Source organism: the organism of the source record quoted next, unplaced genomic scaffold (assembly GCF_019419815.1).
Source record: "Pyrus x bretschneideri cultivar Hongxiangsu unplaced genomic scaffold, Pyrus_bretschneideri_v1 Contig48, whole genome shotgun sequence".
Taxonomy (NCBI): domain Eukaryota; kingdom Viridiplantae; phylum Streptophyta; class Magnoliopsida; order Rosales; family Rosaceae; genus Pyrus; species Pyrus x bretschneideri.
Window position 1 is genome coordinate 2,705,460 of NW_025999785.1, and position 13,272 is coordinate 2,718,731.

General features: G+C 39.6%; 3 protein-coding genes across 3 annotated transcripts; 2 read left to right on the top strand and 1 right to left on the bottom strand.

Moving 5' to 3' along the window:
* Positions 1–252: 252 nt before the first annotated feature.
* LOC125470015 (PWWP domain-containing protein 1-like) lies at positions 253–4,726 on the top strand. Its single transcript, XM_048568341.1, has 2 exons — positions 253–1,496; positions 2,112–4,726. Exons 1-2 carry the CDS (start codon positions 428–430, stop codon positions 4,520–4,522), a joined length of 3,480 nt encoding a protein of 1,159 aa, XP_048424298.1. The 5' UTR covers positions 253–427; the 3' UTR covers positions 4,523–4,726.
* A 2,695-nt stretch (positions 4,727–7,421) lies between these two features.
* Positions 7,422–8,418, top strand: LOC125470043 (protein SRC2-like). Its single transcript, XM_048568443.1, has one exon. It carries the CDS (start codon positions 7,448–7,450, stop codon positions 8,276–8,278), a length of 831 nt encoding a protein of 276 aa, XP_048424400.1. The 5' UTR covers positions 7,422–7,447; the 3' UTR covers positions 8,279–8,418.
* Positions 8,419–9,410: 992 nt separating this feature from the next.
* LOC125470042 (pre-mRNA-splicing factor ISY1 homolog) lies at positions 9,411–10,567 on the bottom strand. Its single transcript, XM_048568442.1, has one exon. The coding sequence runs from the start codon at positions 10,505–10,507 to the stop codon at positions 9,602–9,604; it is 906 nt and encodes a 301-aa protein (XP_048424399.1). The 5' UTR covers positions 10,508–10,567; the 3' UTR covers positions 9,411–9,601.
* Positions 10,568–13,272: the final 2,705 nt, after the last annotated feature.

A 13,272-nucleotide genomic window follows, 5' to 3' on the forward strand; every position in this document is an offset into this window, starting at 1 on the left:
AGTCGATTTAATTCCTTAAACTAGTGAAAATTGGTTAAGCAAAAACAAAAAAGAAACATTATTTTATTGACGTGGCAGCATCCTAATGGCTATACGTTGCACTGTTGTTGTATTGTATAATATTACCCTTTCTCCTTCACGATAGTAGAGTGAACCGAATTATTATTTCATTTCTCGAAACCCAGAAAAAATCACAAATTTCCCCCCAAATTTTCTTATCATCCAAACACCCTCTCCTTCCCCCTCTCTTCTGGGGTTTTATTTGTATCCCTCATATCCCACACTTTCTCGCGCTTTCCTGGAAATTTTCTCTTTCAAATCTTCAGCATAGAAAGGTATGCCGCCTCATTGGGACCCGCCAACTCCGTTCGTCTAGTGCTTCCAAAGGATTTCAACCGCAGCCGGTTCGGAGAAGGAGATCTCTGTGATGAACAGCGATTTCGGATTGGACGGAAAATCGGATGCCACTGGAGAGGCCGAGGAAGCTAGAGCTAGGGTTTCCGAAGGCGGCGTCGGTAAAGATGGAGCTAGGGTTTCGCCAATGGAGCTCGATTCGGGGAGTGAGACTGGCGGAAGATCTGAGGAGGATAGGGCTAGGGTTAGTACGGAGAGTGAAGTTGGAAATGTAGATAAAGTGATGGAATCGAAGGGTTCTGGAATTCAGGTCGACAGAAATAGGGTGGAGATTTCATTCAACGATGATGAAGATGATGTTTTCGACATTTCGCGGGTCGAAATTGATGACGATTCTGATAAATTTGAGGCTCACAATGGTGAGCACCCGTCTTTGTTATCTGAGTTTGATGACTTCGTGGCTAATGAGAAGAGTGGGATGGCGCTCGGAACCACGAGGGCGCTTAGCTACGGGTTCGAAGTGGGTGATATGGTGTGGGGGAAGGTAAAATCTCATCCATGGTGGCCGGGGCACATATTTAACGAGGCGTTAGCAACGTCTCAGGTGCGGCGGACACGGAGGGAAGGTCATGTTTTGGTTGCCTTCTTTGGTGATAATAGTTACGGGTGGTTCGACCCGGCTGAACTCATACCATTTGATCCCCATTATGCTGAGAAATCTCGGCAGACAAGTCACAGGGGTTTTCTGAAGGCTGTGGAGGAGGCTGTTGATGAGGCGAATCGTAGGTGTGGAGTTGGTCTGGCTTGTAAATGTAGGAATGCCTATAATTTTCGGAACACAAGTGTGCAAGGGTACTTTGTTGTTGATGTGCCGGATTATGAGCCAGGAGCAGTGTATTCGGAGAATCAGATTAGGAAGGCGAGAGAAAGTTTTAAGCCGATTGAGATCCTGTCTTTTGTAAAGCAGTTGGCTTTGTCACCACTGGGTGATGATCAGAAGAGCCTCAGCTTTAATAAGAGCAAGTCTACTGCTTTTTCGTTTCGGAAGGCTGTTTTTGAAGAGTATGATGAGACATATGCTCAGGCATTTGGTGCGCATCCAGGACGCCCTTCTCGTACTCTCGCTCCAGCTCCAACACGAGGTATATTAATAGTTCTCCTCATCATTGGTAATAATGTTATCATTTTTGGACCTTCGTGTTGTAACTTGTGTCTGTGCTAGTCCAAGGAATGCCTGAGTAGGGTGCAACCACATTGTAGCCAAAACTTTCAATAAATAGGTTTAATAATTTGGATTGTAGATGTTGAACTCAAAATTATCAGTTACCTTAATCTCCATTTGTATTTGTAGCTGTAGCTTTTAATGCGTATATTTGTTGGTTTAAGTGGATAATGAAATGCTTAATCAGTTTAGGGTGATGTGTTGTGATACGTTCTTCACAGGAAGTGCCGTTGTAGTGGTATTTAAGTGAAGTATGGGGCCTAAACCCGAACTACTTGTTTTGTTGATTGGTATTTGTGGGATGATTTATCTTAAACCTGGAATTTGGTTTGACCCATAACATTTTGCAAATATGGAAACAAAGTACCATTTGCACTAGTGAATAATTGAGTAGTAAAATTTACAAGTTTGCCGAAACTTTTGCCCATTTTTTTAGTTTTAGATTTTGCAAAAGCAAAATTAGATGATTTCCTATTTGTAATGCAAGTTGAATTCATTGAACATGCTTTTCTAATTGGATTGTTTCCTTAACCAGCTGCTTTGAGTGGTCCTTTGGTGATTGCTGAAGTTCTGGGTGGGCGGAAGACTGCCACAAAACCGATGAAAGTCAAGGACCATTCAAAGAGAGACAAATACCTATTTAAACGGAGAGATGAACCTGGGAACTCGGGCCAAGCTAGCTCCTCAGCCCCATCTGCTGTCTTGGAGGGATCAATAGCATTAGCAGATGATAATTATATGTTACAAAAGAGGGTTCCAGATGTATCTGGAAAAGAAGCTGTAATCATTGATCAGGCACCAAATAGCTCTCTCACCACCCAAGATGTTACCATTGATGCAAAGCCATCTCTTGCAAAGGGAAGGGGGGCTCTGCACGAAGTAAAAGAGGGACGTGGAGATGTAGGTCCTACAACTACAGGATATGTTGATTTATTGGGGGAGGAGACCAAGCAACGTACAATAGATGGTACATCACAACCGTTAAAGCAGGAAGGTGAGGGTGTGTTTGAGTTTAAATATGAAGAGAGTGAAAAATTGTCTGGATCATTTGAAAAACTTCAACAACCTTCAAATTCTTTGAAAAAAGTGGAAGGAGGCTATGAACGTGGTGTTGGAGATCCCTTGCCAATTGAGGCAAAGAGTTTAGGTGGGAAGAAAGCTGCTGGTGGAATGAAAAAACTGAAGGTTCTTAAACGGCCTGCGGAGGACTTGGACACCAAGGACTCTATGATGGGGGATAAAAAGAAGAAGAAAAAGAAGAAAGAGTTAAGTGTGGAAGCAAGCGTTAGAAATCAGCAGAAGCCTTTGACTTCTGGAAAGGCACTGCCCTCAGGGAGTAAAGAAGCAGGAAATGCCAACCTTGTAGGTTTGGCTCCGAGAGAGGATACACAGGTTGAACATAAGAAAGATGTCACTTCCAGTGGTAACTTGTCTGAATCTGCTGGAAAATTGCCAATTCATGGCTTGGAAAATGTGCAGCTTGAACTATCACAACTGGTAAGTGATTTGAAAGCCCTTGCTCTTGATCCTTTTCACGGTATTGAGACAAACAGCCCTACAATCGTTCGGCAGTTCTTTCTGCACTTCCGGTCCCTTGTCTACCAGAAAAGTTTGGTTCTGTCACCACCCTCAGAGACTGAACCTGTTGAAGGTCGCTCCTCTAAATCTTCATCTGGTGTCAAAGCCTCTGATACATCTCCTACTGAGCAAGTTAGAGATTTATCGTCCTCAAAGCCAGCAAAACCCATGTTCAGATCCGACGATCCTACCATAGCTGGGCGGAAACGTGCTCCATCTGACCGTCAAGGAGATATTGCAGCTAAGAGGAACAAGAAAATTACTGATATAAGAACATTGGCTGCAGAAAAGAAGGCCATTCAGAGACCTCCTATAGACTCCAAGCGTGTAGAGGCAAAGGAATCAGCAACACCGGTTATGCGGAAGTCACTCAAGCCAGGTTTTGCAAAGAAAGCGGACCCTGCATCAAAGGCAGTTGAGCCCACGATGCTGGTGTTGAAGTTCCCTCCCCAAATCTCTCTCCCATCACCTGCAGAACTGAAGGCAAAGTTTGCTCGATTTGGGCCGATGGATCAGTCTGGTCTCCGTGTCTTTTGGAAGTCCTCGACATGCCGGGTTGTCTTTCTGTACAAATCTGATGCACATGCAGCATTTAAGTTTGCTACCGCAAACAGCTCCCTTTTCGGCAACTTCAGTGTGAGGTGTCAAATTCGAGAAGTGGGCGGTCCTGAAGTTCCAGAGTTCGACAAGGGTGACAATCCCAGGGACACCCCACGGGCCAAGGATCCATTGGTTGGGCAATCACCAGCATTGGCATCGGCACTCAGACAGCAGCAGCGGCAGGCTCAACAGAGTGCAGTGCAGCTGAAGTCGATTCTGAAGAAGTCGTCGGGCGAGGAGTCGGCAGGAGGGCAGGTAACCGGTGGGAATGGAAATAGTAAAGGGACTGCACGTGTAAAATTCATGTTGGGTAGGGAAGAAACTAGTAGGACTACTACTTCTGATCAATTCATGATGCCTGGTAATAGAAATAACTTCAACAAGAACAACAGTGCTAGTTTTGCGGACGTCGACGGTGCACCGTCTTCTACTTCTGTTGCTATGGATTTTAATACTTCTAGGAACTTTCAAAAGGTCAATCCTCCTCCAACTTTTTCATCACCATTGCCTCCTCTCCTCCCTAATCCTCCTGGTCCACCTCCACAATATGCAAAACCCCCACCCCAGGGTAATTTTCCGCAGCATTCCGAAATGGCACCACCCAGAAATACTAGTCACAATCTTAACGCACCACCCACCGCATTTCCAAGCACACCCACCAGCACCGTCGATATTTCGCAGCAGATGCTTAGCTTGTTGATAAGGTGCAGCGACGTTGTATCCAACGTGCAGGGCTTGCTTGGCTATTTGCCGTACCATCCTCTTTGACGAAGAAGCCTCGAAAAATTATTACGCTATAAGACCGCAACAACGAGATTTGAACGCAGCATAAGGCTCGAAAGCTGTTAGAGGAGGAGAAACCAACGATACGAAGCGAATTGTAGACTCAGCGTCAACTTTACATGTAGTTTTTGCAAGTTGAATACTCTATTGTACTGATGATATGATATTGATAGTGCCGTCTTGTTTGCATTTTTTTGGTTAGGGTGGGTTTGCCTTTTGGTCCGTTGCCGGAATACAGCTTTCCGGCCAACGAAAGAGCTTTGTGTCCGAATATCGTATTAGGCACCGGACACAAAGGATTGTGTGGGACCAAAATACAAAAGGGGTCGGATGCTTTGTGTGTGTGGTCGAAAGTTTGTTCTTGCGTATTATGATTTTGACAATTTGGTTGAAGCGTTTTGCAAATTGACTAACCAAGGAATTTTCTCTGCACTTTTTAGTGGCATAGAAGTGTATAGAACTTTACAAAAGACAACAAAAGGAGAAGAAAATTTCTTGTACGAAAGAAAGTGACTTGATTAAATATATGGTTACCAATTAAGCTATACATTGTGGACTTGGGATTATTCCAAATAGTTCTAAGCATAGCAAATGATGCAGGCAATCAAGTAGGCAGATCTATTTTGATGAGTCACATAGGCAAAAAATAGCCCTAATGGTATAGTATAGGTAATTGAGTTTACAGATTTTGCCTACAATGGTAGACAATGTTGCCTACAATACCATGAGTAAGCAAATGGAGCTTTACGTCTCTTTTTATAGTAAAATATTCTATGTAGAAGAAAATGATAAAATTAAAAGGTAAAGTAAATGTTAAGATCACTAAAGTGATAAATTTTTTTCACGAGACAATTGAGTGTATAACAGGCCACGTCTACCTCTACAATACAGTTTTATGCATTTTGATTGCTTATGTTATTAAAGATGCTCTATTAATAATTAATTAGAACAGTACTAGTTTCTAATATCTTAGCATCCATCCACCAAATTCTTTACTTTTGGTCATCCCTCATCGCCAACTTTTATAATGGGGTGGACAAAAGGAGAAACTTGAAGAGGACACAGTGGATGCCATTATATAAAGAGATTCCTAGATGTTACCTGTTAATGGATAAGGGTGTTTTTTATGTGGTATGCGTTATGGTTTACTTTTTTTTTTTTTTTTTTTTATACAAGTGATATAGGGGAAAGGAAATAAAACTCAAAAGTGCTCGAATGCGATAGTGAGTATTCTTAACGAAGCCTTGGTATTTGCATATCTTTCTATTAGTTTTTTTTTTTTTTTTTCACCGTTGTATTGAATAAATTAAATAAAAAATAAAAATAAGAATGCAAAAAAGAAAATGAAAGCTTAAAAATTATTTTTCCAAACAATTTGAATTACTTGGTGCTTATAAATTGAAAGGTGCAAGTTGTAAAGTTGGAGATGTGGAAAAGGGTAGAATAATGAGAAAAGGACCAACATCACATTACGCGTGGGCGGTGGAGGTGAAAGCTTATCCTAAATACCATTTTTTTGTCTTTTTATAGCAGAGAATTGTATTCCAATTCCATTCAGCAGCCATATCATCAAAATATCCTTTGAATTTGGGTGACGATGATATATGACGATAGCATCGACCAAAGCGACTCCCACGTCCCCATTTTACGTGTTTTTTAAGCTAAGTTATTCATCATTTTCAGAGATCAGGAAGAATCACAATGACATTTCAACCTCTCATGGTCACAAATCTGGTTTTCAAACCAGCAGCGGGTTTTAAACCCAAAACCTCTAGTTTTTAATTTGAAGGAAGTTTCACAATCCGTCATTTACTACTGGATCACCAGTTCATGGTTCTATTTTATGTGTTTTCACTGTTAAGTTATGGCCTTCAAATGGGGATTTTTTGTATTTGATTTATTATTTTGATGAATTGAGGATTTATATAAAAAGGATTTATCATTATGCAATGTTCAATTTTAATAATATTACATTATGATTATCAGTGAAAAATGATTTCTCTATTTAGAGCATTTTCAAATAAGACATTAAATTTTAAACATCAAAATAACATTTGTTATTTCTGTGGTAATTTGACATTCTGTATAATTTTTTTGTCCACCCGATATGTTAAGTTATAATGTCATTTCATAATTTTTTTGTATACTGTCGATTTTTCTCTGAACTTTCACTCAGCTTTTGATTTTCCCTCTAAACTTTTCAATTGAAAATTTAAAGATTTAAACTAATTTTTTTGGCCAATTTCCCGCATGGCGTTAGTTTTTCATTCATTCCATTCAAATTTTTCGCTAATTACATGTTCAAATTTCCACAAATGATCAGAATAGCGATTTGTTACGGAGTTCGAGTGGCACGCCATAAAACAACTTAGATTGGAAAGGAAAGAGATCCTTTCGGGATCTTTTCCACAAAGATTATCAGATCAAGTGATCCAAACCTTTGAAATTTTATCTAACAATCCAGCTGTTTTGAAATCTTAAAAACTATAATAATTTTTTATCATTGAATGAAATTTTAAAAATCTGGATCACTTGATCCGGTGATCTTGATGAAAATACTTGTTTTTAATGTTTTGTCACGCTTCCTTGAAATTAAAGAAAGAAAGAAATCAACACCCCACGCGGGCCACGCGCATTGGAGAAACTCAAGATCCGCGTAAACAAATATTCTAGGAAATACCAGAAACCGAAATTAAACAAATATTACAACGTTCTAAATTCCTTGACCCCTTACTCCCTTGCTCGTAGAAACTTCCCTTGCTCTTGTCTTTAACCTCTCTCCCTCCCTATATAAATTCAAGATTTGTATCCAGCGATTCACAATTTCCAGTTTCCCAATTCCATAAATTCAATTTTCTTCTTCCAATATCCTACAGCTCTCAAGAAATTCAGTTCAATCGAACCATCGCCATGGATTGCAGGCCTCTGGAGGTAATCATCGACTCGGCCAACGGCCTCAAGGACGTCAACCTCTTCTCCAAGATGGACGTCTACGCCGTCGTTTCGGTCGCCGGCGACCCCCGTAACAGGAAGCAGAAGACCAAGACCCCCGTCGTCAAGGACGGCGGCACCAACCCCAAATGGAACAGCTACCCCATCAAGTTCACCGTCGACGAAGCCGCCCTCCTCCACAACCGCCTCACCCTCAACATCAAGCTCGTCTCCGAGCGCACTTTGGGAGACACCAAGATCGGCAAGGTCAAGATTCCGCTCAAGGAGCTGCTCGACAGCATGGGCGGCGGCGATGCTCAGAAGAAGCAGAGCAACCACGTCAGCTACAGCGTCCGATCGTCGAGCGGAAAGCCCAAGGGGACCATCAATTTCGGGTACAAATTTGGTGACAAGTTTTCGGTTCCGGAGCCCCAGAAGAAATCCCATGAGCCCGTGATGGCTTACCCTGTCGGACACCCCGGGTCAAGCTCCCGGGTACCTGCCCAAGCTTACTCATACCCGCAACCCGGTGCGTACCCACCACCGCCTCATCAGCAACCGGGTTACGGGTACGCACCACCGCCACAGGCCGCGTACGGATACCCGCCTCAGCCCGGGTATGGGTACCCGCCGCAGCAAGTTGTGCGGCCGCAGAAGCCTAAGAGGGGAGGAGGAAACATGGCGCTGGGTGTAGGAGCTGGGTTGCTGGGTGGATTGTTGATTGGGGATATGATTAGTGATGTGGGTGAGATGGCTTCTTACGATGCCGGGTTCGGTGGTGGTGACTTTGGTGGAGGCTTTGATTTCTAGTAATTTTTTTGTCGGTGTTTTAAATTTGTTTAATTTGTTACTTTTTTAGTTTTTTTTTTTTTCTTGTAGTTTTGTTTTGTTGGGGAGTTTTAGCGTTTAACGTCTGTGATGCCGAACAAAGCGTATTTTTACTCTCCTTATCTCAACGGGTTTACCCTGATAACGATCCAAATCATTAACGAGTTCTTAACAAGTGACTTGATAACAACTCGATTCGTTAATAGATTGACCAGAACCCTATTGTTCTTGTCGAATTGCCGAATCGTGCGGAGCTGGGGATCAAGAAGCAGAGAATGTTATGTACATCTTTCTTTGGCTACGAACTACCGATGCAATGTACAATTTCAACAAAATAACCTCATACACGTAAAATTAACAGCAACGCACAAAGAAACCGAATCGGTTTCTATCAATTACAACATAACTTAACCAACCACAACTTAAACTAAGTTCACATGATGATAAACAATACAGAAGATTAGTAACCGCGTACTCATCAGTCTTATCTGTTAACCACCCAGTTTATTAGGGAGTAGAGTGTAACAGAACCAATTAACAAGGTAAATGATGAAATCGGCAACGACTATCATCATGCCTTGCAGTTGTAAAATTGTCAATCCAACACAATAGTTTTAAACAATTCATAAAACCTCCATCTTGGTTCCAAGCATATGCTATTTCAAGTTCCAAAACACGGTAATCTCAAACGCATATTCCTCAACTTACATAGAAACTGCAAAGGTGTTCCGACTCTACTGCTCTATTTCAGAGGTTGGACTGTTTCAAGAAGCTCATAAGGTCTTAAGTCCGAAAGAGGAAACGAAGTTTCTCAACCATCAGAACACCTATATAACCTATATAATTAAAGCATAGACCATGCCTGACATGAGTATAATGTAGTTGCTTCTTCAAAGAACTTGCACCCAAACCTACACACTTTTAGACACTCTAAATCTTATACTTGTACTCCTAAACTACATTCATATAAACTAAACATTCGATATGCTCTTTGTTTCCGGAGCTTCTTATAGCATAAAACGAAAGTGGTCAGCGGATGAACTCAGCAGCAATGACAAACTAATTAAACTTGGATCAAAGATTAGAAGATATGGTAAAAAAAGGCAAACAAAACTGGTAAAAGTCAATTGATAATAACAACTACTGCAGCTCCTCGAAAAATAATTCCTCGGTGACAAATTGAACATGTTTCATCATCTAAAAATTTTACAAATACTTAACACAGGTAACAACTATTTGATAAGCGAAAAGGTAACAGCTTTCTATCAGTGAATGAGTAACATACTCTGTCTTGGCGTCGAAAGTCTAGCGCTTAATGTTAAGCATCTCCTTAGCCTCAGTCTGCTCCTCCATCAATTCATCACTGGTATACTTACTCAGCAGCTCCCTCTTCTTCTTCTCCAGCACCATCTTCTCAATCTCCTTATCATCCGGCAGCGGCACGTGCACCACAAACTCCCTCTCCTGCTCACTCCTCTCTTTCAATTCCTTCTCCCTCTGCCTCTCCTCCTCCACCACCTCCTCTTCCTCCTCAAACAAAACCTCCTTCACCTTTGCTGCAGACACCACCTCCCCGCTCTTCACCGCCCTCCTCGCCTCACGTCTTATCTCCTCCATCCTCTTCCACTCCGCCACCGCCTCCGCCCTCATCTTCTCCTCCGCCTCCACCTCAAGCTTCTCCAAAATCCCATCCTCATCGTCCCTATACCCATAATAACTAGCATCAATCCTCTTGTATATATCATACCTCGTCCTCCGCTTTCTCAGCTCCGGAGGCTTCTCGAAAAGCTCTCTGACTCCGGGCAGCTTCTTCGCCGCTCCAAAGTATCGATACCCCGGGCCGCGGCCGCTGGGGTTTGGAACATCGACAATATTACCGTCGAGGTCGGTCATCTTAGGGGCGTTTTTGGCATAATTTGGGCCTCCCAGCTCCACAATCCGCCGCTCCCAATGGACCTTCTCTCGAATTAGCTTGTTGATCTCGTCGTTGAGGTCGCGGGTCCGGTGCTCCCCGAGGGCTTCGTTCTGGATCTCGGCAACTTTCCGGCCGATCTCCCCCATGATTTGCTGCCGCCATCTGGAGGCCTCGGCGAGATCGCGGCACTCGGAGGCGAGGTATGGGCGTCGCTCTTTTGGCTTCTTCTTCTCTTCGGCTTTGAGGGTAATGAATCGATTGAGCATCGACTGCGCTTTCTCTTCGTTACGAGCCATTGCGATTGATTTGCAGTAGAGATTGATTCAGGCGAGAAGCGTCGATGGAATTTGATTAAACCCTAAAAAACCCCTAGATGGAGATAGTTTTGGAGAATTTGGGATTTTTTGTTCAACCTCGAGAGTGAAATAGTGGCTGTTACGTGAAAATTTGTTAGTGTTGGACATTTTTTTTATTTTTTTTATTTTTTTGTTAAAATTTTATTACATTAGATATTTGATTAGTTACCGATGAGATTTGAACCATGCTATTATACAAGATGCTCAATACATTTTCACCACTGTAAAAAATGGTCGCTTGCATAAGTGTTAGACATATTTGTCAAGCGGGTAATGTTGGAGGTCCTATCCTATTTAAATTAAGGGGAAACTTGATATAGGTCCTATTTTTTGAGCCAATAATAAGAATAGTCTAATTTATTAAAATAAATTCAATCCCTTAACTCTTATTATTTTATTATCAATAATTATCTCTTCAATGATAATATTTATTATAAAATCAAATTTCTTCCTAATTATCTCTTTGACTATTATTAATTTTTTTTTTTTTTTGGTTCTTTCTTTTTCTTTATCCCGTTTTAAACTCCATTTATAGATTTTATTTTTTATTTTTATAATCAACCTATATCATAGGTTAATTATATTTATCTACCTATATGACATATTCTTTTTTATAATCAAGTAAGATTCATGTGTCTTGCTTGTAGATATATTATGTTTTTTTCTACCTTTTAGTTAATTTTCATATCTTACTTATAGGTATGATATACATTCATATTTTTGCTACTTGAGTTAGGGTAGAATGATTTGCATATAGATTTATGACAATATATATATATATTTTTTTTGTTATATGATATTAATTATATTTTTTGGGGTTGAAAATGCATAATATTAGAAGATTTTAATTGATTTTTAATATTTTTAGAAAATATAAAATGAGCATTAAAAAAAATAAATACATATAATTAGGTAATTGGACTCACTCTAAAAAATCATCTATGTTTTTGGACCTGGATCTAAAAGCCCCTTAAATTATATTGCATAAATTATACGACGTGATTATTAATAATTGAATTAAGTGTTTTAACGTGCTAATTTCATATAGAAATTATTATTGGTATTTTAAAATTCTTAAGTTGCGGTTAAAACTCTCTATATTCAAAAAGAAAAAAAAAACATTTTAGAAGTGTTAATAATAATTCTCTTTCAAATAGGTGACACATCATATAATTTGAAAATTTGTTCTAAAAAATTGGTCTACCGATTATCATCTTTTGCCAAATTCGTATAAGATATTTCCTAGTAAAAATATGCTCCTCACTAAGGGTGCAACTTTGGGTTGTGTCAACTTGAATCCACCTATGCCTAACTTGATTTTAAATCTGAACAGACGAGTTAGAATAAACTAAAAATTCGTCCAAACCCAATCCTGCCTCAACCCCATTATTTATTCAGTTAGATTTGGTTGATGGTTTGCCCATCCATATCAAGTTTCAACCTAAATATAATATCCATGTCAAGTTTCAACCTAAATATAATATAATCTCTACCCTAAATTGCTTATGCACATATTATCAGTCTCATATATTATCTATATATTACCCTCAAAATTGAATACTTATATAATTCCCAACTCGTGTAGGATTTAGATCCATGAAAGTGAGAATTTCCTAGTAAAAGTAGGAAAATTATTATAATACTATTTTTTTTCAAAAGGAAAATCTCAAATAATTAACCCACGTGATAGAATTCCTACGAAGTGACTCAGTGGTTGTGGACGAATTTAATACTCCTATTTCACACTACATGTCCTGAGTTCGATTCTTGTAGCTGGTGAATTACACGATAGTGGCTAGAAAAAGACTAAAATACCTCTGTGAGTCTTCTCTGTTTTTTAAAAAATAAATTGTCATGACCAAACCATCAATTGATCCTTTTTAAACAAAAACAAAACGAAACCACGTAACAGTGGATGTCTTAGACCGTTTGAATATAAAACCCACTGTGAGATACTTGATTAAATAATTAGTCGGTAGTTGATAGACCTCTCTTTATCGCTATATAAAGCCTACAACATAGATAATGTCTTTTGCTAATTCAGCACGTAATTACAAACCCGTAACCAACGAACCAGCTCTTTATTTTATTCTAATTTATACCTAAAATACTCTTTAGTAACTTTCATAATTCAATAATTTGAGAGATTATATTCACATACCCCAAATTATTTCTTCCACACCTTTTTAATTTTTGTAGAAAATATTAAAAAAATTAAAAAGGTGTAGGAGAAGTAATTTGAGGTGTGTGAATATAATCTCTCATAATTTATACGTTGTGATTTAACTTGTGCAAAAATAAAAGAGAAATAATAAGGAAATTCTCTTCAAAAGTATGACTCTGTATGAATTATTTGTCACTTTACTATTTAATGGTATCAATATTATAAAATATGCATTGCTAATAATTTCTAAACCAAATAGGCATAGGTGACCCGATGTTCGAGAACAAATTTCAAGCCTGTATTTCACACCAACATAATTTTTTGTTCAATTTTTGGCCCTCGTGAATCACTAGATAATGATCAGAGGAATGCTGAAATGTCTCTATAAGTCTTCCCGACCCCGATAATAATTAACTACCTTAGTGAAGATACCTGCTAGTCTCCTTGAAAAAATAAAAAACAAGGTTTGTTGTCAAAACATTTTACGTGTCATAACCTGAGAAGGTAAAGCAAATATTGTTCATAGCGAATTCGGATTTTA